This window comes from Salvelinus alpinus, chromosome 30, assembly GCF_045679555.1.
Source record: "Salvelinus alpinus chromosome 30, SLU_Salpinus.1, whole genome shotgun sequence".
NCBI lineage: Eukaryota > Metazoa > Chordata > Actinopteri > Salmoniformes > Salmonidae > Salvelinus > Salvelinus alpinus.
Genome location: NC_092115.1, coordinates 34,666,392 through 34,693,091, shown reverse-complemented (window position 1 = coordinate 34,693,091; position 26,700 = coordinate 34,666,392). Strand labels below are relative to the sequence as shown.

At 41.7% G+C, this 26,700-nt stretch overlaps 1 protein-coding gene across 1 annotated transcript in view; it reads left to right on the top strand.

Annotated features, from left to right (window-relative positions):
• LOC139559941 (corticotropin-releasing factor receptor 2-like) overlaps nucleotides 1-26,700 on the top strand; it is an 89,105-nt gene that overhangs the window by 42,060 nt on the left and 20,345 nt on the right. The window contains exon 3 of the mRNA XM_071376421.1: nucleotides 24,773-24,858. Within this exon, the coding sequence (XP_071232522.1) occupies nucleotides 24,773-24,858 (86 nt within the window). The remainder of the gene's footprint in view (nucleotides 1-24,772; nucleotides 24,859-26,700) is intronic.

The window sequence follows — 26,700 nt, the reverse complement described above, 5'->3', positions numbered from 1 at the left end:
TATTTTTACGATACCCCCAGTAGCCTTAGTGTGTTCACAAGAGAAAAGTAGGTCAATTCTGATTCTCCTTTCTTCTCAAAATGGTATCCTACTGGCTCAAAGTGTCACTTTTCATTTAGATTGCACCTGACAGAGAAACAATGTCTCCAAATGCCATATTCATCCACCCAACTGTTCCTGAAACCCAAATAACTAGGGGTTTAGGCTATTTATTTGGGCTAATCTCTGAACAGATGAGTTCCTTTTTCCTTTGCGATATAATGTCAACATGACAGTGGTTACTCTGAAATCTGGGCTTAGCCTTGAGTTCAATTGCAATTCACAGTTCCGTCTGGGAGATGTTTTGTTGGTTTTAAAAGATGCCCCTTATCCCGTTCACAAAATTACAAACTGTCAGAGATGACTGATATATTGATGTAGAAGGGATGTGCAATGTTCACTCAAAATAACCTTTTTTCAATAATCTTTTTTTAGGGGGTCAGCCAGCCAGCCTAGCCTGAGTGACAGTGTGATTGTCCCCCAGCCATCTCTCTACAGGAGTTAGACTGTACGAAGCACCTCAAATGAACCTGTAATTTATTACAATTATGTTCATTAAAAAGGCAGTAAGCAGTTGAAATATTCATTTTTCGACTTCTAAATGAATGATATGTACCCATTGATTCTTGAAGAATATAATTTCATTTAGTTCAACTGCCGTACCCATCAGAACCCAAAATATAAGCTTGCTTTACTCCGATGTTTGCAAACAAAATATATATAAACAAACACTATATAGCCTCATAACATGGTTAAAACTATACTTTTTATACCATGGATGCTCAGTCCTTGCATCATAGCTCTGTCTATCAATTTAAGAGTGGTTACATTTCTCCAGCCGCATACCAAAATAAGGGAGTATGCTACTTTCTACTGCTGATTGTCACATTAACTCTAAATCAGCTACTGCAAGATTCAATATAACTAGATGTATGTGGCATAGTCAGTAGTCTTATCAATTTATGTCCATACAGACACACAACCTTTACTTAATGCAGCGGTCTAACAGTGTTTGCAATTCATTCATTCCTCCACATGTGCCGGTTTTGCATGTGGAGCAACATGAAGTGATTTGATGTGTCATCTTATAGAGACTGATGTTAAGACAGATTGACAGTCAGCTCTCACCAAGTAAATTATATTTACTGTTCATTTGGTGGTGTTAATGTACAGATTGTGTTCAACTGCATACATTATTGTGTTTGTCACTGTACAGTATGGCTCACATACCTTTTTAATACCTACAAGACCTCTCAAATATTATTTTTTTTACTTCCAGGTACAGTCTGGAATAGCAAATGTTTCTTAATGCCCTCAGTGTTTTATCCATCCTTTATGTATACAGGCTTTCCTTACTTCTTTATTCTCATACAAATATCAAATCAAATTTTATTAGTCACATGCGCCGAATACAACAGGTGTAGTAGAGCTTACAGTGAAATGCTTACTTACAAGCCGTAAACCAACAGTTCAGTTAAAAACTTTAAAAAAACATGAATAAGAGATAAAAGTAACAAGTAATTAAAGAGCAGAAGTAAAAAAAACAATATATACAAGGGGGTGCCGGTACAGAGTCAATGTGCGGGGGCACCGGTTAGTTGAGGTAGTATGTACATGTAGGTAGAGTTATTAATGTTTAAGATGACAACAGAGAGTGGCAGTGATGTGGAGGAGGGGGGAAATGCAAATAGTCTGGGTAGGCATCTGACTAGATTTTCAGAAGTCTTATGGCTTAGAGGTAGAAGCTGTTTAGAAGCCTCTTCGACCTAGACATGGCGCTCCGATACCGCTTGCCGTGCAGTAGCAGAGAACAGTCTATGACTAGGGTGGCTGGAGTCTTTGACAATTTTTAGGGCCTTCCTCTGACACCGCCTGGTATAGAGGTCCTGGATGGCAGGAAGCTTGGCCCCAGTGATGTACTGGGCCGTTCTGTAGTGCCTTGCAGTCGGAGGCCAAACAGTTGCTTTACCAGGCAGTGATGCAACCTGCCAGGATGCTCTCGATGATGCAGCTGTAGAATCTTTTGAAGATCTGAGGACCCATGGCAAATCTCCTGAGGGGAATAGGTTTTGTTGTGCCTGCTTCATGACTGTCTTGGTGTGCTTGGACCATTTTAGTTTGTTGGTGATGTGGACACCAAGGAACTTGAAGCTCTCAACCTGCTCCACTGCAGCCCCGTCGATGAGAATGGGGGCGTGCTCAGTCCTTTTTTCCTGTAGTCCACAATCATCTCCTTAGTCTTGGTTACGTTGAGGGAGAGGTTGTTGTCCTGGCACCACACGGCCAGGTCTCTGACCTACTCACTATAGGCCGTCTCATTGTTGTCGGTGATCAGGCCTACCACTGTTGTGTCATCGGCAAATTTTATGGTGTTGGAATCGTGCCTGGCTGTGCAGTCATAAGTGAACAGGGAGTACAGGAGGGGGTTGAGCACACATCCCTGAGAGGCCCCAGTGTTGAGGATCAGACGTGTAGTTGCCTACCCTTACCACCTGGGGGTGGCCCGTCAGGAAGTCCAGGATCCAGTTGCAGAGGGAGGCGTTTAGTCCCAGGGTCCTTAGCTTATTGATGAGCTTTGAGGGCACAATGGTGTTGAACTCTGAGCAGTATGTGTAAATAGTCTTAACCTAGTTGTGCTAATATCCAGGACAAAGCAGGAATAACATATGCACCAATGGCAAATAGTACAGTCACATTCAATGTGCCTGTCTAGCAGTGGTTATTGACTAAACAGTGATCGAGCAATGCTCTCATTTAGTACAGTAGAACATCATCTCATGGGAGATCACATCTGGTCAAATAAGATGATAATATGCAGGGGAATTATTTAATACATTCACTCAAACGACCACAGTCCCGACTGCACTAGATAGATAGGTACAGTGGCAAGAAAAAGTATGTGAACCCTTTGGAATGATCTGGACTTCTGCATAAATTGGTCATACAATTTGATCTGATCTTCATCTAAGTCACAACAATAGACAAACACAGTCTGCTTAAACTAATAACACACAAACAATTATACGTTTTCATGTCTTTATTGAACACACTGTGTAAATATTCACAGTGCAGGGTGGGAAAAGTATGTGAACCCTTGGTTTTAATAACTGGTTGACCCTACTTTGGCAGCAATAACCTCAACCAAACGTTTTCTGTAGTTGCGGATCAGACTTGCACAATTGTTTCAGTTCAGAAATATTCTTGGGATGTCTGATGTGAACTGCTCTCTTGAGGTCATGCCACAGCATCTCATGGTCAGGTTGAGGTCAAGACTCTAACTGGGCCACTCCAGAAGGCGTATTTTCTTCTGTTGTTTATTTACTTCTGTGTTTTGGGTCGTTGTACTGTTGCATCACCCACCTTCTGTTGAGCTTCAATTGGCAGACAGATAGCCTTACATTCTCCTACAAAATGTCTTGATAAACTTGGGAATTAATTTTTCCTTTCGATGGTGGCAAACTGTCCAGGTCCTGAAGCAGCAAAGAAGCTCCAAACCATGATGCTTCCTTCACCATACTTTACAGCAGGGATGAGGTTTTGATACTGGTGTGCTGTGCCTTTTTTCCCCCACGCATAGTGTTGTGTGTTCCTTCCAAACTCAACTTTAGTTTCATCTGTCCACAGAATATTTTGCCAGTAGCGCTGTGGAACATCCAGATGCTATTTTGCGAACTTCAGACTTGCATCAATGTTTTTTTTGTACAGCAGTGGCTTCTTCCGTGGTGTCCTCCCATGAACACCATTTTTGTTCAGTGTTTTACGTATCGTTGACTCTTCAACAGAGACGTTAGCATGTTCCAGGGAAGTCTTTAGCTGACGCTCTAAGATTCTTCTTAAAACCTCATTGAGCATTCTGAGCTGTGCTCTTGCAGTCGTCTTTGCAGGACGGCCACTCCGAGGGAGAGTAGCAACAGTGCTGAACTTTCTCCATTTATAGACAGTTTGTCTTACCGTGGACTGATGAACATCAAAGCTTTTAGAGTTACTTTTGTAACCCTTTCTAGCATTATACAAATCAACAATTCTTAATCTTGGGTCTTCTGAGATCTCTGTTGTTTGAGGCATGGTTCACATCAGGCAATGCTTCTTGTGAATAGCAAACTCAAATGTTGCTGAGTGTTTTTTTTATACGGCACGGCAGCTCCAACCAACATCTCCAACCTCGTCTCAATGATTGTACTCCAGGTTAGCTGACTCCTGACTCCAATTAGCTTTTGTAGAAGTCATTAGCCTAGGAGTTCACATACTTTTCCCAACCTACACTGAATTTTTCAATTATGTATTCAATATAGACAAGAAAAATACAATAATTTGTGTGATTATTAGTATGGCTGCATCCCGCTACCGGGATCGATATGACAACAGCCAGTGAAAGTGCAGGGCGCCAAATTCAAACAACAGAAATCTCATAATTAAAATTCCTCAAACATACATGTGTCTTATATCATTTTAAAGGTAATCTTGTTGTTAATCCCACCAAAGTGTCCGATTTCAAATATGCTTTTCAGCAAAAGCACTACAAACAATTATGTTAGGTCACCACCAAACCACAATAAGCACAGCCATTTTTCCAGCGAAAGATAGCTTTCACAAAAAGCAGAAATAGAGAAAATGTATCACTAACCTTTGATTATCTTCATCAGATGACACTCATAGGACTTCATGTTACACAATACATGCATGTTTGTTTGATAAAGTTTACATTGGCGCATTACATTCACTAGTTCCAAAAACATCAAGTGATTTTGCATAGCCACATCGTTTCAACAGAAATACTCATCATAAATGTAGATCATAATACAAGTTATACACATGGAATTATAGATATACCTCTCCTTAATGCAACCGCTGTGTCAGATTTCAAAAAAACTTTACGGAAAAAGCAAATCTTGCAATAATCTGAGACGGAGCTCAGAACAATAGCCAAATTAGCCGCCATGTTGGGGTCAACAGAAACCAGAAAATATATGATAAATGTTTCCTTACCTTTGATGAACTTCATCAGAATGCAGTCCTAGGAATCCCAGGATCCACAAGGATGAGCTGCACTACCTGAGCCACTTGTGTGGGTTGTAGACTCCATCTCATGCTACCACTAGAGTGAAAGCACCGCCAGCATTCAAAAGTTACCAAAACATCAGCCAGGAAGCATAGGAACTGAGAAGTGGTCTGTGGTCACCACCTGCAGAACCACTCCTTTATTGGGGGTGTCTTGCTAATTGCCTATAATTTCCACCTTTTGTCTATTCCATTTGCACAACTTCATGTGAAATTTATTGTCAATCAGTGTTGCTTCCTAAGTGGACAGTTTGATTTCACAGAAGTGTGATTGACTTGGAGTTACATTGTGTTGTTTAAGTGTCCCCTTTATTTTTTTGAGCAGTGTATTAGAAACTGGGACTGAGGAGCAGGCAGTTTACTATGGGCACCTCTGTGCACCTTTCATCCAAGCTACTCAATACTGCCCCTGCAGCCATAAGAAGTTAAACCTCTACGGGATCTGTGTCCCCCACACGGGACGGTTGAGCTAATGTGATTAGCAAGAGGTTGTAAGTGTTTCATGTAAGTAAAAATTCTCAGGACATAGAGATATCTGATATGGGCAGAAAGCTTAAATTCTTGTTAATCTAACTGCACTGTCCAATTTACAGTAGCTATTACAGTGAAATAATACCACGCTATTGTTTGAGGAGAGTGCACAATTATGAACCAATTAGGCACATTTGGGCAGTCTTGAAGCAACATTTTGAACAGATATACAGTGGTTCATTGGATCAGTCTAAAACTTTGCACATACACTTGTCATCTAGTGGCCAACATCTAAATTGCACCTGAGGTAGAATAATACATTATGGCCTTTCTCTTGCACTTCAAAGATGATGGTACAAAAAAAAAAAAAAAAAAAAAAGATTCTTTGTATTATATTTAACCAAATCTAATGTGTTATATTGTCCTACATTAATTTCAAATTTCCACAAACTTCAAAGTGTTTCCTTTCAAATGGTATCAAGAAAATGCATATCCCTGCTTCAGGTCCTGAGCTACAGGCAGTTAGATTTGGGTATGTCATTTTAGGTAAAAATTGAAAAAAAGGATCCGATCCTAAAGCAGTTTTAAGCAGACTGTGTTTGTCTGTTTTTGTGACTTAGATGAAGATCAAATCTAATTTTATGACCAATTTATGTAGAAATTCAGATAATTCCACAGGGTTCACATACCTTTTCTTACCACTGTACATATACCCATACAATTTACTTTGCATTTAGTAGTCCAACAGCACAAGGAACGAATGAATGTTTGAACACATTCTTCTTGGCCATGGGCATTCTGAAGCGCCGGCCAGAGGGAAGCCTCTCAAACTGAGGGTATAGAGGGTGGGAGGGGTCGCCAACGACAACCAGTGTCTTCTTTTTGGTTGCCTTGTGGAACAGGATGCTCAAATGTGCCTGTGGTCGACCAATTATTTTGCTGGCTGTGTTTACTATTCTGTTCAGTTTGCTCCTCATGCTCAGATTACCATACCAGACTTTCATTTTGAACGTGAGGATGCTCTCCACCAAGCTGCTGTTCACAGCAGCGTCTGTCATTTTGGAGGAACTTTTAGATTAGATATAATATAATGCAGTAGTTACTAGCCTTTAAAGTAACTTTCCAGATTTCTATAGAATATTACCTATAATAATTACAATAAGAGTGAAATACGGCATACATTTGCTCATCCATTTGCACATTTATGAGTGTATTGAATTGCAGTGGGGTATAACTATCTATATGTATACAAGTGCTATATTTCTCCAGAATTTTACATCTACCCCTTTAAGAATCTCATTCGTCATGTCATCACGGTGAAGCGTCTGGGTCAGAGGATGAAGAAGTCAATTCGATCACCAAATGCACTCACTCTGGGCACTTTTCCTAAGAGACAAATGCTTTTTGTGTGTTGCTCAGTGACCGAAGATGAAAAGGGCCTACCCTATTGCGTTGTGGCCTCAAATATACTCTGTCTTGCTATGAGCCTCACTTTAACTATACATTCATGTACATACTACCTCAATTGGCCCGACCAACCAGTGCCCCCGCACATTGGGGACCTGTTCACCGGACGTGCTACCTATCCCAGACCTGCTGTTTTCAACTCTAGGTAGAGATACTCTGAATGATCGGCTATGAAAATCCAACTGACATTTACTCCTGAGGTGCTGACCTGTTGCACCCTCGACAACCACTGTGATAATTATTATTTGACCCTGCTGGTCATCTATGAACATTTGAACATCTTGGCCATGTTCTGTTATCTCCACCCGGCACAGCCAGAAGAGGACTGGCCACCCCTCATAGCCTGGTTCCACTCTAGGTGTCACGCCCTGACTTTAGAGATCCTTTTTATGTCTCTATTTGGTTTGGTCAGGGTGTGATTTGAGGTGGGTATTCTATGTTCTTTAGTTCTATTGTTTGTATTTCTATGTTTTGGCCGGGTAGGGTTCTCAATCAGGGACAGCTGTCTATCATTGTCTCTGAGAACCATACTTAGGTAGCCTTTTTTCCCCACCTGTCTTGGTGGGAGGTTGTCTTTGTTTGTGGCACTATTGCCTTAAGCTTCACAGTCGTTTTTGTATTGTTTTTGTCGGCGTCATCCTAATAAAAAGGAATATGAAGGCTTACCACGCTGCACTTTGGTCCAGTTCTTTCGAAGGCCGTGACGTTAGGTTTTCCTAGCCACCGTGCTTTTACACCTGCATTGCTTGCTGTTTTGGGGTTTTAGGCTGTGTTTCTGCACATCACTTTGAGATCAGCTGATGTAAGAAGGGCTTAATAAATATGATTTGATTGGCTAACTGGGCTATCTGCATTGTGTCCCGCCACCCACCACCCGCCAAACCCTCTTTTACGCTACTGCTACTCTCTGTTTATCATAAATGCATAGTCACTATAACCATATCTACATGTACATACTACCTCAATCAGCCCGACTAACCGGTGCCTGTATAAGCCTCGCTACTGTTATAGCCTCGCTACTGTATATAGCCTCGCTACTGTATATAGCCTCGCTACTGTATATAGCCACTGTTATAGCCTCGCTACTGTTATAGCCTCGCTACTGTATATAGCCACTGTTATAGCCTTGCTACTGTATATAGCCTCGCTACTGTATATAGCCACTGTTATAGCCTCGCTACTGTATATAGCCACTGTTATAGCCTCGCTACTGTATATAGCCTCGCTACTGTTATTTTCCACTGTCTTTTTACTGTTTTTATTTCTTTACTTACCTATTGTTCACCTAATACCTTTTTTGCATTGTTGGTTAGAGCCTGTAAGTAAGCACGTGACAAATAAACATTGATGTTGTATTTGTGTACGTATTTTTAGAGTTTCTTCAATAAGCTGAAATCAGTGTCTCCTGTATTTCAGTAGATGCCTACTGAAATTAAACCAAGAAAATATAATGCTGAGAAAATAAACTTGAATGTTCCAGTGCTCTGCCAAGTGTGTCCTTAGGCTGTTCCTTTTTTAGAACTCATGAGTCAATGTCAAAGATACTATTGCGTTAGACACTGGCCAAAGTACAGCGAAGTCATGCGAAGGACTGATACAAATGTGAAAAAACTCTGTCACTTGCTATTGTATGAACAGTATACATATTTTATAGTTTAATCCCAAAATGGTAAAACATTTTGGGATTAAACTATAAAATATACTTTCACGGTGTATTGAGTAGACTATTTGTACTATTGTAAACAAACATCTGCCCTGTCCTGTGTATCAAACACAAAACTCTTTGATAGCCATCAGTCATCGGCTGTGGGGCAGGAATCAAGAACTGTTTGACGTTGAATCTGCACACTGATCATACTGAGGTACTGGCAGAATTATACCTTTTTATTAGAGATTATTATGTTTTCATTCGTTTTTGATCACTAGCAGTTAAAAGGGGGTATGGAATTCTACAACCTGCTGTTGTCTCTTCAAACTTTGCCTAACCTCCAACACTATAAACAACATACACAATATATACACAAAAGTATGTGGACACCCCTTCAAATTAGTGGATTCGGCTATTTCAGCCACACCCGATGCTGACAAGTGTATAAATTCCAGCACACAGCCATGGAATCGCCATAGTCAAACATTGGCAGTAGAATGGCATTACTGAAGAGCTCAGTGACTTTTAATGTGGCACCGTCATAGGATGCCACCTTTCCAACAAGTCAGTTCGTCAAATTTCTGCCCTGTCAACTGTAAGTGCTGTTATTGTGAAGTGGAAACAACTAGGAGCAACAACGGCTCTGCTGCGAAGTAGTAGGGCACACAAGCTCACAGAACGGGACCGCCGAGTACTGAAGCGTGTAAAAATCGTCTTTCCTCGTTTGCAACACTTTCCTTATTTCCAAACTGCCTCTGGAAGGCACGTCAGCATAAGAACTGTTAGTCGGGAGCTTCATGAAATGGGTTTCAAGTAGCCGCACACAAGCCTAAGATCACCATGCGCAATGCCAACCGTCGGCTGGAGTGATATAAAGCTTGGACTCCGGAGCAGTGGAATCGCGTTCTCTGGAGTGATTATTCACGCTTCACAATCTGGCAGTCCGACAGACAAATCTGGGTTTGGCGGATGCCAGGAGAACACTACCTGCCCAAATCTATAGTGCCAACTGTACAGTTTGGTGGAGTAGGAATAATGATCTGGGGCTGTTTTTCATGGTTCAGACTAGGCCCGTTAGTTCCAGTGAAGGGAAATCTTAACGCTACAGGATACAATGACATTCAAGAGGATTCTGTGCTTCCAACTTTGTGGCAACAGTTTGGGGAAGGCCCTTTCCTGTTACAGCATGACAATGCCCACGTGCACAAAGCGAGGTCCATACAGAAATGGTTTGTCGAGATCGGTGTGGAAGAACTTGACTGGCCTGCACAGAGCCCTGACCTCAACCCCATCGAACACCTTTGGGATGAATTGGAACACTGACTGCGAGCCAGGCCTAATCACTCAACATCAGTGCCCGACCTCACTAAAGCTCTTGTGGCTGAATGGAAGCAAGTCCCCGCATCAATGCTCCAACATCTAGTGGAAAGCCTTCCCAGAAGAGTGGAAGCTGTCCACATACTTTTAATCATGTCGTGTATACACAGACATCTTAGTTCCCCCTTACCAAGCTGAAAGGAAGCACTGAAACGACCTCTAGTACCATGGTTTGGAAAGAGAAACAGATATCTGATTAACTTTGCTTCATCATGCGTAATGTACAGATGGTTATTCAGAGATCTGTACTCTTTCCCTGCACCAATGCTTCAAATTACTGCTGACTCAGTGGAATAGCTCACAGGCACAAGCATCTGAACCTGCTCCCCAGCCCTCATTTGTTCACTGAAAGAGCATACTTTACAAAGACAGTTACTATTTCTCTGTGTTAATATCATACTATCTGGGAAAATTCTCCTTGTCTTACAAGTGTAGGACTGGGGGTGTTTGAGCTACCGTACAAGGCTGCCTGTATTGCTGGGAAAGTATTAGACTATTCCCAGAGTGCCACCCAATTAATTTGGATGTACTTTGTCAACTCTCGAGTTTCTAAGTACAGAGGAGGATGAATCTTTAGGGAGAGTCAATATCCTGAAATTATACTCAAAATGTATTCAGTCAAGCTGTCCCCTACAGTACTGTGCATTACTTGGCCTTAGATGTGAGTAGCAGCATCAGAAGCTGCTGTTAAACATGTCTCTGTCAGTGGATCAATGAACATGTCCAGGTAGTTTTGTTGAAAAAGGGTCAAATGAACAGGCTCAATGTGTTTGGTTTGGTCATGTCATTGATTGTTTTGCCTTGTCTCATGGGACTCATGTTGTCTGTTTGTTCCAAATGATTTAACTGAAGGTGTCCTCTGCATTCAATCAAACCATGTTTCTTGTTGATTCTTTATTGTTAAATATACATTCACTGCTAAATATTTTTTTTTACTTACTGTTGATTAGGAAATACCATTGAACTCAGACCAATTTTATTTAACCTGGGCTAACTAATAGTGTGATACCTGGTTTTGCATACATGTTAGCTATATGCATAATCAGGTGTTGAAAGGTAATTCACCAGATTGCATGGTACTTCTGATTGTCCCTATTCATCCCCATTGCCACTCTTGTCCACTTACTCATTTAACCCTGCTCCTTTAATCTATCATCTTTCCAATATTTTTATAAAAAGGTCAGTGAATATTCCCCATTTTTGCATTTTTCATTCATTACCATACGAATATGTTAGTTGTATACATCATGATTTTGTATAACTTGTTATACAAAAGAGATACAATCATACAGTAGCACAATGTTGAAAAGAAACATGGTTCATTTGAAATTTACGGATACTTTTTCATTAAAATGGACACGCAAATCATTAAAGATGCACTATGCAGAAATCACTAAAGCCATTTCATGGTTGCTAATATTCTAATAGTTTGCCCTAATTTCTTTTTATGTGACAAAACAAACAAGTATAGTGTAGAGAACCATTGTACCATCTACCATCGCTGTGGAAACAGTATTTCCAGCTGTTTGAAGCTGGTGTACAAAACCCAAAGTAAAAGACTCAAAAACAAAACTTAAGAACGGGAAGCATAGAAATAGTGCACATAGAACAGATCTACCGCTTTTTAAGACTTGCTTTCAATGAGCATGACAGATCTATACCACACATTTCTATGTGAATTTGGTCCAGTTACCAAAAAGGTTACATATTGCAGCTTTAAGAGGATTATAAAAATAAATAAAATGCATGAAGTATCAAGGATATAAAAAAAAAGTACATTGAAATGTAGAAATGCAGAAGGAAAACATGTAGTTCAAAGTCAATTAGCTACAGTAAGAGGTTTTAAAGATATGCTAATGTCTTAACTGGAGGATTAAGAGGCTTTGCAAAGCCCCTTTCATGAATGAACATTGTTATTCCTAAAGTGTCAAGAGTGGCAGAATTGTTTTGAAGTGGTAAACTTTGAACTGAGGGATGAGGTAACAATCTTTTCTCGGCTCACAGGACAGCGCTAAGTGAAAGACTGTTGTGTAACTATAATCAACTTGCATAGCATTATGCCACTTGTAGTAGTTATTCTCTATTATTTACCTAATAAATGAAGTATTATCGTTGTATCACTATTATAAACTTACTTCATCTACTTTATCTACTTAACTTAAATAGAGCACATGAATGATTATTATGTAATATTGAACTCACCACAGATGGCAAGACTAAATTCAAAGAATCAAATCAAATTGTAATTCTCACATGCTTCGTAAACAACCGGTGTAGACTAACAGTGAAATGCTTACTTACGGGCACTTCCCAGCAATGTAGTAGTCCCGTGTAGCTCAATTGGTAGAGCATGGTGCTTGCAATGCCAGGGTTGAGGGTTTGATTCCCATGGGGACCAGTATGAAAATGTATGCACTCACTACTGTAAGTTGTTCTGGATGAGTGTGTCTGCAAAAATAATACAAGAATAAAAATGTGAGGAATCAATGAGTCATGATGGCTTTATAGATGGGCACCAGTACTGAGTTGAGGTACAAGGTAATTGAAATAGTTAATGTGCAGAGGTACAAGGTAATTAAGGTAGATATGTACATATAGGTAGGTGTAAAGTGACTAGGCAACAGGATAGATAAACAGCAAGTCAAAATAGTTTAGGGCCTTCCTCTGACACTGCCTGGTATAGAGGTCCTGGATGGCAGGAAACTCGGCCCCAGTGATTTACTGGGCCGTACGCTCTACCCTTTGTAGCGCCTTGAGGTCGGATGCCAAGCAGTCAAGAAGCTCTCAATGATGCAGCTGTGGAACTTTTTGAGGATCTGAGGGCCACAAAAAAAAAATCCCCATAAGAATCCATCAGTGTAAGTTAGAGATATCTGGGGGGGATTTTGCATTGGATGCATCTCAATCCACTTAATCTGCCAGTGTCGCACTTCCGCATCCGCTGTGAAAAGTGGCAGAGCTAGAGCAGTGTTTGACAGACCATGAGACATCCCGAAAATCTTGTCACGTAAACGACTGTAGTGTCCGAACGGTTTGACCTAGAAATTCTCAGAAACACGATGGTGTTCTCCGTTTTGCTCTCCGTCCCCCACAAGTGTTAGAAGACTCGTCTTAAGTCGGTACCGTCGATGTGACAACTTCTGTTTGATAGCGTCCAAACCGTTTGGGCCAGAAACTAATGTGGAAAGGGGAGATTTTCACAGACATGACGGTGTTCTCCGTTTTTCTCTACAACCCCCCTCAAGTGTCACGGGACTCGTCTGAAGGTAACCGGTACCGGTTTAAAAAACAAATGAAAGTATGACGGTAGTTTTGTGCCTACCCAAGAAAATGGGTTAAATGTGTAAAAATATAATATATATAATATATTTTCCCAGTTTTTTTTTATATCTCCTAGATATAGGACATCAACTTCAAAACCTTGTTTCTTATGATTTATTTTTTGACTGTCCTTTTTTGCCATTTATGAATGTTTTATTGATTGTGTTTCTATAGACTTTAGTAGTAAATTACCAAATCAATATTTTTTTTATCAAATCATTGTTTAATATTTTTTTATATACCTAAAGGGGTCCTAAAATTCAAAATCAAACAGCTAAATGATCCATAGTATGACCATCTTAAAACAATTCCATATGTTATCTTAAGGTTCTTCCTAGAATCGTCTATGAAGGGTTTTACTGAGAACCCTTCATTCTTTGGAGAGTTCTTCCTAGAACCCTATATGAACGGGTAGAACCCACCTTATTAGCCTTACCTTTAAAATGTCATTATTTATGACAATTCATTACATATATCATAAGACCTTTCTTTGAGGGCATAGTTACTATATACCTACACAGTGGTGTTAGGAGTCTCCTAGTTTATAGGCCACATCAGGCCTGCAAGTCACATTATGCTGGCTTGCAAAGTGATGTGTAATTCCTGTTGGAATCCAGCCAGAGTATACTGAGACTACCTCGGTCATCTATACTCGAACAACCATCTCAGTAACGGGTGCAGTAAATCCAATTACAAACAGATTGGATTAGATTGTAATCAATGTACATGCAAAAATACAGATATTACATTAAAACAAATATTCTGAAAATCTCCCTGCAATAGAGCATGCTGGGAAATATTATCTATGGTTCTATGTAGATCCCTTCTTGCCTTCCAAATAATAATTTTTGCCTTCCAATGAATCGTCAAAGAACCCTTTCTTCCAAAAATGTTTATTCTGATCAAAACGGTTCTTGGTGGAACCCTATTCCTCCGTAAATAATCATTTTTTGTAAGAGTGAACTGTACCACCGTCGTCAACAAACTTAATGACAGTGTTGGAGTCGTGCACGGCCACACAGTTGTAGGTGAACAGGAAGTACAGGAGGGGACTAAACACACACCCCTGGGGGGCCCCTGTGTTGAGGGTCAGCGTGGCGGATTTGTTGTCTACTTTCGCCACCTAGGGGCGGCGCATCAGGAAGTCTTGGCTCTAGTTGCAGAGGGAGGTGTTCAGTCCCAGGGTCCTGAGTTTTGTGATGAGGGCAATATGGTGTTGAAAGCTGAACTGTAGTCAATGAACAACATACTCACATAGGTGTTTCTCTTATCCAGGTGGGAGAGAGCAGTGTGGAGAGCAATAGAGATTGTGTGACCTGTTGGGGTGGTATGCAATTTGGAGTGGGTCCAGGGTGTCTGGGATGATGGTGTTAATGTCAGCCATGACTAGCCTTTCAACGCATTTCATGGCTATAGATGTGAGTGCTACGGGGCGATAGTCATTTAGACAAGTTACCTTGGCGTTCCTGGGCATAGGGACTATGGTGGTCTGTATAAAACATGTAGGTATTACAGACATAGATCAGATCTTCGGCCTATTGGAGCGCAGTGGCATGTATTTATGCATGCCAATGGAAGCCAGCCTTCCCCAAAAAATTTAACATTGAAATGTCTCTTTCATCTCTTTGTTTAATAATTTCCCTTACACTTGAGCCACCTGCAAATTTATCTCAACGGAGAAATCATCCGAGCGAGGGAAACCGCACCATGTATCTGACCCGGTCTGGCCAAAAAGAGTATGACATGTTGCCATCCTTAGAATTGAATTCAATAACACGGAAAGCCAGCTAGAATTTGGCCTCCCTTGATAATTTTAATAGCCAATCAGCATTGAGCTGAGCTAAGTGAGCTCAACTGTGAATGGTCCTGGCATTTTCCTGCAGTAGCTAGCTATAGATGGAGATCTAGAGTTCCTAGTTCAAAACATTTAGTAAAACTGTAATTTGTGCACCAGCTGAAAAATCAAGGGGAATGGAAGGCAGATTCCAAAATTGGATATTGTGCAGGGGAGAGGAGCACCTGCTCAGATCAAATCTTTCAACACTGAGAATTACAATAGGACAGCTGGGGGTGCTAGGCTAAGGAAGCTGTTTTGCTGGCCTTGCCTTCTATTTGACAAGATCACATGTTCGGTCAGGCTCAACAACCTGAAACTAAAGCTTTAGGGTAGAGTCCGGATCAACAATGCTCTCGACCAGGCCGCAGTGATCAGTGTCCAGAGGCACAATGATCAGGTCAAGAAAAAGAGACATTCTGAAGAAACTGTTCATCACAGTATTCTACATGGGATGACAGGAGCAAACCTTCAGGGGGCACGATGATTGAACAAGCCTTAACAAATGTAATTGTGGAACTCAATGCATTTGCAGAGTTCGATATTGCCATGGCTGAACACCTTCGGAGAAGGACTGTATTTACAGGTATGTCAAACACCATACAGAATGACAGCATTCAGAGCATCGCAGACGTGATACAAAGTGAGATTGACAGTGAGTCATGTCTTAAGTGTAAAACTAACAGTGACTCAATAATCCATGCCTTCTGGGAATGCTAGAAAGTACAGAAGTTATGGGAGAAGTTAGAAAGTTGGCAGTTATAATTATTACAATGTAAATGTACTTTTCGATCTAACTGCATATTTCAAGACATGGCATACATGTATCAGGGTGCAGTGAGAAACCCAATAAGTTGGACACTGCTTTTCTTGTCAATCATCTTGAAAAACGCATACTTAAACTGGAAATCAACCAATCCTTTATCGTTAACACAATGGAAAGGTCAAACGCTTTATCTAAATGTTGAAAGTGCATGGGCGATTGAGAGAAACAAAATGGTACAGTTTGAGCAATTTGATGGACAGTGATGAGGGCGCTGGAGATGGGGGTGTGAGCAGGTGGGTCTGGGCAGGGAGATGATGTTTGTGTGTGTTTGTATGCTTTTGTTTTTATGTGTATATTTTGTATTGTTTTACAATACTAATGTTTTACAAAAGAGACAGTGAGATTAGTTCAGCACCCTTCATAGAAGTCCAGGTGGATGACACCGCAGACATATCCTGCAAATGTCAATAAACAATCATAGCACGCTATGTCAATGATAAAGGTGTTATGCGAGAAATTCCTGTTTCTTTTTGTTTATGAGCGCAGAGAGAAACGCAGAGGCGATCACTGATGTTGTAATACAAACTGGCTGCAGGGTTGTATTTGCCAACAAACTCATCTGCCAGACTTACGACGGGGCAAGCCGCATGGGCTCCCGAGTGGTGCAGCGTTCTAAGGCACTGCATCTCAGTGTTAGAAGTCATCGCTACAGCCCTGGTTCAATAAAACAAAAGAGGTCAGATGACGGAGATGCTAAGCTACAGGACTGTTTTGCTATCACAGACTGGAAAATGTTCCGGGATTCCTCCGATGGCATTAGGGAGAACACTACATCATTCATTGGCTTCATCAATAAGTGCATCGATGACATCGTCCCTACAGTGACCGTACGTACATACCCCAACCAGAAGCCATGGATTACAGGCAGCATCCGCACTGAGCTAAAGGCTAGAGCTGCCGCTTTCAAGGTGTGGGACTCTAACCCGGAAGCTTATAAGAAATCCCGCTAAGCCCTCCGATGAACCATCAAACAGGAAAAGCATCAATACAGGACTAAGATCGAATTGTACTACACCGGCTCTGACGCTCGTCGGATGTGGCAGGTCTTGCAAACCATTACAGACTACAAAAGGGAAGCCCAGCCGAGAGCTGCCCAGTGACACGAGCCTACCAGACAAGCTAAACTACTTCTATACTCGCTTCGAGGCAAATAACACTGAAACATGCATAAGAGAACCAGCTGTTCCAGAAGACTGTGTGATCATGCTGTCCGCAGCCGATGTGAAGACCTTTTCAAACAGGTCAACATTCACGGATTACCAGGACGTGTACTGTGAGCATGCGCTGACCAACTGGTAAGTGTCTTCACTGACATTTTCAACCTCTCCCTGTCTGTAATTCCAACATGTTTTAAGCAGACCACCATAGTTCCTGTGCCCAGGAACACTAAGGTAACCTGTCTAAATGACTACCGACCCGTTGCACTCACGTCTGTAGCCATGAAGTGCTTTGAATGGCTGGTCATGGCTCACATCAACACCATTATCCCAGAAACCGTAGACACACTCCAATTTGCATACCGCCCAAACAGATCCACAGATGATGCAATCTCTATTGCACTTCACACTGCCCTTTCCCACCTGGACAAAAGGAACACCTATGTGAGAATGCTATTCATTGACTACAGCTCAGAGTTCAACACCATAGTGCCCTCAAAGCTCATCAATAAGCTAAGGACCCTGGGACTAAACCTCACCCTCAGCAACTGGATCCTGGACTTCCTGAAGTGCCGCCACCAGGAGATAAGGGTAGATAACAACACATCCTCCATGGTGATCCTCAACACAGGGGCCCCTCAGGGGTGCGTGCTCAGTCCCCTCTTGTACTCCCTGTTCACTTATGACTGCACGGCCAGGCACCACTCCAACACCATCATTACATTTGCCGATGACACAACAGTGGTAGGCCTGATCACCGACAACGACGAGACGGCCTATAGTGAGTAGGTCAGAGACCTGGCCGTGTTGTGCCAGGACAACAACCTCTCCCTCAACGTGATCAAGACAAAGGAGATGATTGTGGACTACAGGAAAAAAAGGACCGAGCACACCCCCATTCTCATCGACGGGGTTGCAGTGGAGCAGGTTGAGAGCTTCAAGTTCCTTGGTGTCCACATCACCAACAAACTAAAATGGTCCAAGCACACCAAGACATTTGTGAAGAGAGCATGACAAAACCTACTCCCCCTCAGGAGACTGAAAAGATTTGGTATGTGTCCTCAGATCCTCAAAAGGTTCTACAGCTGCACCATCGAGAGCATCCTGACTGGTTACATCACTGCCTGGTATGGCAACTGCTTGGCCTCCGACCTCAAGGCATTACAGAGGGTTGTGCGAACGGCCCAGTACATCACTGGAGCCAAGCTTCCTGCCATAAAATTGTCAGACTCCAGCCACCCTAGTCCTAGACTGTTCTCTCTGCTACCGCACGGCAAGCGGTACCGGCGCGCCAAGTCTAGGTCCAATAGGCTTTTAAACCGCTTCTATCCCCAAGCCATAAGACTCCTGAACGTCTAGTCAAATGGATACACAGACTATTTGCATTGCTCCCCCCTCCCCTTTACACCACTGCTACTCTCTGTTGTCATCTATGCAGTCACTTTAATAACTCTACCTACATCTACATAGTACTTCAACTAACCGGTGCCAACACACATTGACTCTGTATCGGTACCCCCCCTATATATAGTCTCGATATTGGTATTTTACTGCTGTTCTTTAATTACTTGTTACTTTTATCTTTGATTCTTATCCATATTTTTTTGAAAGTGCACTGTTGAGCTCGTAAGTAAGTAAGCATTTCAATGTAAGGTCTACACCTGTTGTATTCGGCGCATGTGACTAATACGATTTGGTTCGATTCCAGGCTGTATCACAACCGGCCGTGATTGGGAGTCCCATAGGGCAGTGCACAATTGGCCCAGTTTTGTCCGGGTTAGGGTTTGGCCGGGGTAGGCTGTCATTGCAAATAATAATTTGTTCTTAACTGACTTGCCTAGTTCAATAAAAAATACAAATGTATAGTGCGCAGCGAGGTGGGGTTCAGTTGCTCGTGAAAACCCACTGTCAATATGCCCTATTCATTCATTGTTATGCTCACAAACTAAACTTGGTTTAAGCGCCGGGGACAACCAGTATTCAAGACTAAATGTTTTTTTGACCGTTTTTACCCGGTCATGCAAAAAGACATCCATGATTACTGAGGTTGACAATACCATTCGGGAACCGGGATTAGAGCAGTGCACGAAGGCCTGAGATCATTGTTTTTGATCGACTCATACAGTAACTGAGCCCTTTTGGGATAAAGATTCAATTGCTCAGAGCAGTGCTCTGAAACATGTATTAAAAAAAAGAATTGGACTCACAGAACCATTGTTTCAGACCCTACAGAGCAAATCTCTTGATGTAAGGCATTCATGTGTACGGGTTGATAGTACACGGAATCCATCAAAAGCCATTAGAAGTGATGTGAAGTATCAAGGGATATACAGTATGACAAATGGAATGACTGTGGCTGGGATGACTGAGCAGGGACAACGCTGACAATGACCCAGGCCTCCTGAACAGATACTGACGACTGTACTTGGAAATACTTGATGGAATCATACTACACATGACCCAGAGGTTTGCTGACATGACAAGCCTTGACTTCTTTTGTGTTCTTGATCATGGGTCATTTCCCAAGTACTCACAGCAAGAGGGGTTTCCTGACAGAGATTTCACACAGCTGATCCAAACGTACCCTTTCTTTGACCAGAGGTTGAAAAATGAGCTGCAGGTAGTCTATGCTGATACCTACTTCCACAAACCACCAGGTGAGCAGCTGCAATTATTAGTGAAAAATTACCTGACCACCACTTTACCCGAGGTATGCAAGCGCCTGAAACAGATGCTCACCATCCATGTTACAAGTACATCAGCTGAAAGGTCATTTTCCATTCTGAAAAGCATTCAAACCTACCTACGCAGAGAGGCACTGTCCAGCTGGTGGTGCTGACAAATAGCGGAGGTGGGAGACCACGCTCTCCGGTAACTCTCCGTGGTCCTGAATCAATAGTTAGTGTGCCTTGTTTTAATGAACATCTTGGGGTTACCACAGGTTAACATCAAATCAAGCTTTATTTATTTACACAGCACATTTCAGACATGGAATGCAACAGTGTGCTTCACAAGAAAAAATAAATGAAAACAAAATGTAATATTTACTATACAACAAACAAGAGGATAAAAAGCAAAATTATGAATTAAAAAAAAAGACAAAAAAGCACCCTAAGGAAAAGCAAAGCCAAAAAGGTAAGATTTAAGATTTATTTTGAAAATGTCCACTGTTGGTTCTCTGGCAGGAAATTCCTGGCAGAATTGTAACTAAAGGCTGCCTCTCCATGCATCTTGGTCCTAGATTTTGGGATAGTTAAAAGGCCAGTGCCAGAGGACCTGGCGGACCTACTAGGCACACAAATTAAAAGCATGTCTGACATGTTGCACAATGTGGATTGATTTAAAAACCAATAGAATAATCTTAAAATAAATTCTAAAACTCACAGGCAGCCAGTGCAGAGACCTTAGAACCAGTGCAATGTGTGCTCTCCGTCTGGTCTTGGTCAGTACCCATGCTGCAGCATTCTGTATGTTTTGCAGTTGACCAAAGGCTTTCTTGATATCACTTTCCTGAGTATGTCTATGTCAACCAAGAAGAGTAGGGCACATATCAAACTTCTCATCAGGTCTTGCTTGACTGATACCCAGCATAATGTTTGTTACCTTATCTCTGAAATATGCCGCAAACTCATCACATTTAGATGTGGAGGAAGGTTCACATAGGCTTGTGGGGGTAGGATTTATCAGGCCATCAATGGTCGAGAAGAGCACTCTAATTCTTCTGATTATTAGTGATCAAGTGAGAAAAATGAGCCCATCTGACATTTCAAATTGCCTTGTTATATATGCCAAGTTGCTCTCTCAGAATATCAAAATGGACCTGCAACTTGGACTTTCTCCACTTTCCTCTCTGCAATTTCCGTTTAATTTATTAGTTTCCTCACTCATCCAAGGGGCTCCCCGTTTGGATTTGGCCTTTTTTAACTTTACTGGATCTATAGCATCAATGTTTGCCCTCCATTTTCTATTAAAGTTATCAACTAAATCATCACAAGAGGAAGGCAGAATAGGTGATGGAGTATTGTTCATACACTCAATAAAATCTGTCGCAACTTCAGAGGTAAGATAGTGTTTCTTAATAATGCGTTCAGTATTACCCTGTGCTATGGCAACAAGGTAGTAAGAAATACACAGTGGTGATCAGATTAAGCAACATCAACAATAGTGGATATTTCAGTAGAAAGTGCTTTTGGGCCCAGTAACATGTTGGATAAAGTCCATAGAGCTCAAAATATTCAGAAATTAAATTGCCTTTAAGTCAGTCTCTTTGTCAACAGGAATATTAAAATCGCCCAACAATGATTTTATCATAGTTTTCAAAGACAATAGACAATAGTTCAGATAAATCAGTATAGAAAGTGGGGCAGTGCTTTGGAGGCCTATACATGGTTATGGCCAGCACTGGTGGCTGACATTTAAACAGTATACCATGATGCTTAAAAGACACAAAGTTGCCAAATTAAATAATGTCCTTACAGCTGAGAGCATTAGGAAAAATACAGGCTGTCCCCCCACCCTTTTCCCATTTTCTGAGTATGAAAAGCTGTAGTCCAGGGGGAGGCGTCAATAAGAGCGATACTATAGTCGGAAGGCAGCCATGTTTCAGTGAGAAACATGCAATCATTTCGAGAAAGGTTTTACGAGGGATTGCTCTAACATTGAAAAGTGCCATATTCAATGAGTGTGGGCCACTCTGCCTCGAGGTAACCAATGAAATAACTAAATTATTAACGTGACAACCACATTTTCTGACAGTCTCCAATCTATCAGAATGGTAGGAGATGACAGTGTGTATAAACTCACTAGAAGGTGGAGTTAAAAGAACATCAAGTAGGTTACTCACGATAACCATAGTGTCATTTGTATAGGAGTTGATATGGTTTCCAAGTCCCCTGTTGCTTATTTTTACAGGGAGAACTGGAGCACTACCATATCCTGTCTATCAGTCTCTAAAACAGTTTGCGATGTTGCTGGAAATAATCCTGGAACCCAGATGGTTAGGGTGAATCCGTCTCTTTTAAAAAGTGCTGGTTGCTCCCACAGCAAATCAAAGTTGTCACAAAAATCATTGCAAAGTTTCTTCAGGCACTCGTTTAGGGCAAATAGTAAGGCTGAAATGTCCAGAGTCCCTTCGGTAGCACGGGAGGGGGCCAGAAATAATTATTCTCTTACCTGTGCTAGCGAGGGCCTTTAAAAATGTGTTGTGGTCCTCCTTCAGATCGCCTCAAATGAAGGTTGTTAAAACCTATGTGAGTGACGATGGTATCAATATTGGAGTAGATGGCCAGAACCGTGGGCAGGAGAGAGTTGACATCATTGACACTGCTTCTGGGTGACAGTGGACCTCAGTCGGTCCACAGACCGTAGGCAGGCCAAAATCTCTCACCATCGAGCTGCCCACAGTGATGGAATCTGATAGGGAAATGACCTGCTAAACTGTGGTGGCCACGGGCTGTTGGTATACATCCAGGATCTGTGCTGATTCCTGGGGCTGGTAGGTCCGTCTCAAGCGGGGCAAAGCTGTTTGATAGCCGGATCGGATCTTCTCGGATAGATGGGTGGCCAGACTGCCTCCCCGAACTCCTACGCCTTGCGAGTGTCCAGTCTCCCATGGGGCCACAGAGTTGTCTGTTGGATTGGGACAGATCAACACTGCCCGACTTAGAGGCGTTTAAAACTGAGATTCGATTTGCCTGGGATACAGCAAGGTCGGTGTACTTTGAAAGCAGGTCTTTTTCTCTCAGCCGAGGTAACAGCCAGAGGATCTCTTCTCTAAGATACTAGATGGTGGTGCATTTAGGGCAGACAAATCCCTGTCCAATTTCCAGTTCCACCTTATCGTTATCTTGTGATTGTGTGAAAATCATCTCACACCTGAAGCATTTGTGCTCAGCTGTGGATAAAAACACCAGTGGGCTAGCACTGCTAGTGTTAGCCTGCTCCATTTTCTTGATGTCTAGCAGCTAACTGCTACTTAACAGGAAACCGGGACACAAACTTGCAGTCCCAGCAGTAAAGGCTGACCACGTCACTGAATCAGTAGCAATACAAACTTTAGCTACTACTAAAAGCAATTTAATGAACATTATTTCATTTAAACAAACCGAGTGTAGGCAGTACACTGCTCTGTTGCACGCTCTTCCGGGGGCTTCTACCTATAGTTAGCCTACAAATTTCGCATTAGGCTATTTTAATCTTGCTGCTCCGGAAAAATATTTTAGGACGTTATTACATTTTGAGGATACCGATGGTGATTTGAACTTCGCCAACTAACTTTAACTTACATTGGACCATGCTGTGTTGGTCATTTTAAGTGTTTGTTACATTTTTATTTGTGTACTTAAACAGGACATACACTACATGACCAAAAGTATGTGGACACCTGCTCGTCTAACATCTAATTCCAAAATCATGGGCGTTAATGTGGAGTTGGTCCCGCCTTTGCTGTTATAACAGCCTCTACTCTTCTGGAAAGGCTTTCAACTAGATGTTGGTACATTGCTGCGGGGACTTCCATTTAGCCACAAGAGCATTAGTGAGGTCGGGCACTGATGTTGGGCGATTAAGCCTGGCTCGCAGTCGTCGTTACAATTCATCCCACAGGTGTTCGATAGGGTTGAGATCAGTGCTCTGTCAAGTTCTTCCACACCTATCTTGACAAAGCATTTCTGTACGGACCTCACATTGTGCACGGGGGCACTGTCATGCTGAAACAGGAAAGGGCCTTCCCCAAACTGTTGCCACAAAGTAGGAAGCACGGCATCGTCTAGAATGTTGTATGCTGTAGCGTTAAGATTTCCCTTGACTGGAACTAAGGGACCAAGGCCAAACCATGAAAAACAGCCTCAGACCATTATTCCTACTTTCTGCATGCTACGCGCTTCAGGATTCTTGTATGGCCTACCACTTCGCAGCTGAGCTGTTGTTGGTCATAGATGTTTCCACTTCACAATAACAGCACTTACAGTAGACCGGGGCAGCTCTAGCAGAGCAGAAATGTTATGAACTGACTTGTTGAAAAGGTGGCATCCTATGACGATGCCATGTTGAAAGTCACTGAGCTCTTCAGTAAGGCCATTCTATTGGCAGTGTTTGTCTATGGAGATTGCATGGCGGTGTGCTGGATTTTATACACCTGTCAGCAATGGGTTGTGGCTGAAATAGCCAAATCCACTAATTTGAAGGGTGTCCACATACTTTTGTGTATATATAGTGTATGTCCAGTTTTAAATCTGATAATTTGGCAAACGTCTGTGGTTTAATTTATTCTGTCGCTGTGTGACACTTGTCTTTTGGAACTGTGTCTGTGAAACGATGTAGGCTATGGTTTATCGGTCTTTTACTGGCTACTACGATGCCCTATAAAAGCATTTCTAATGGCTTATAGAACAAACAATGCAATTATCACAACATAGGTTGTGATAATTGGGGAAGCCCTCCCGTGGCTTCCCCATTGATTTTAACCACACACCCACACTCTTTCTGTTAACTCCGTTGAATGTACTTTTACTTACATTGTATCCCATAAGTAATGTGACCATAAGTTTACAATCCTCTCGCTCCTCTTTTCGCAGGGAGCGCATACAGAGAATGCATAGATAATGGAACGTGGGCTCTGAAGAGCAACTACTCCAGTTGTGAACCCATTTTGGAGGAGAAGGTTGGTAGGACTTGTGTATGATCAAGGTCTCCATGTTTTTTTCCTGAGGTTTAGGCTGATTTCTTTTGATTTTTCCACGATATCAAACAAAGAGGCACTGAGTTTGAAAGTAGGCCTTGAAATACATCCACAGGTACACCTCCAATTGACTCAAATTATGTAAATTAGCCTATCAGAAGCTTCTAAATCCATGACATAATTTTCTGGAATTGTCCATGCTGTTTAAAGGCACAGTCAACTTAGTGTATGTAAACGTCTGACCCACTGGAATTGTGATACAGTGAATTATAAGTTAAATAATATGTCTGTAAACAATTGTTGTAAAAATGACTTGTGTCATGCACAAAGTAGATGTCCTAACCGACTTGACAAAACTATATTTTGTTAACAATAAATTTGTGGAGTGGTTGAAAAACAAGTTTTAATGACTCCAACCTAAGTGTATGTAAACTTCAACTATGTATGTATGTATGTATGTATGTATGTATGTATGTATGTATGTATGTATGTATGTATGTATGTATGTATGTATGTATGCAGTACCAGTCAAAAGTTTATTTTTTACTATTTTCTACATTGTATAATAATAGTGAAGACATCAAAACTATGAAATAACACATATGAAATCATGTAGTACCAAAAAAGTGTTAAACAAATCAAAATATATTTTAGATTTGAGTTTTCTTCAAAGTTGCCACCCTTTACCTTGATGACAGGTTTGCAAACTCTTGGTGTTCTCTTGGCATTCTCTCAACCAGCTTCACCTGGAATGATTTTCCAACAGTCTTGAAGGTGTTCCCACATATGCTGAGCACATCTTGGCCTCTTTTCCTTCACTCTGTGGTCAAACTCCAATCATATCATTGGGTTGAGATCAGGTGATTATGGAGGCTTGGTCATCTGATGCAGCGTTCCATCACTCTCCATCTTGGTCAAATATCCCTTACACAGCCTGAAGGTGTGTTGGGTCATTGTCCTGTTGAAAAACACATGACTGTCCCACTATCGCAAACCAGATGGGATGGCGTATCGCTGCAGAATGCTGTGGTAGCCATGCTAGTTAAGTGTGCCTTGAATTCTAAATAAATCACACACAGTGTCACCAGCAAAGCACCCCGACACCATCACACCTCCTCCTCCATACTTCACGGTGGGAACCACACATGCAGAGATCATCCATTCCCCTACTCTGCGTCTCAAAAGACCTCATCAGACCAAAGGATAGATTTCCTTTTTTTAGTAGTGGTTTCTTGAATCAGGCCTTCATTTGACCATGAAGGCCTGATTCACACAGTCTCCTCTGAACAGTTGATGTTGAGATGTGTCTCTTACTTGAACTCTGTGAAGCATTTATTTGGGCTGCAATTTCTGTGGTGCAGTTAACTCTAATGAACTTATTCTCTGCAGCAGAGGTAACTCTGGGTCTTCCTTGCCTGTGGCGGTCCTCATGAGAGCCAGTTTCGTCATAGCACTTGATATTTTTGCGACTGCACTTGAAGAAACTTTCAAAGTTCTTGACATTTTCCGCATTTTCTGACCTTTAACCATGCCTTAAAGTAATGATGGACTGTTGTTTCTCTTTGCTTATTTGAGCTGTTCTTGCCATTATATGGATATGGTCTTTTACCAAAAAGGGCTATCTTCTGTATACCACCCCTACCTTGTCACAACACAACTGATTGGCTCAAACACATTAAGAAGGAAAGAAATTCCACAAATTAACTTTTAAGAATGCACACCTGTTATTTGAAATGCGTTCCAGGTGTCAACCTCATGAAGCTGGTTGAGAGAATGCCAAGAGTGTGTAAAGCTGTCATCAAGGCAAAGGGTGGCTACTTTGAA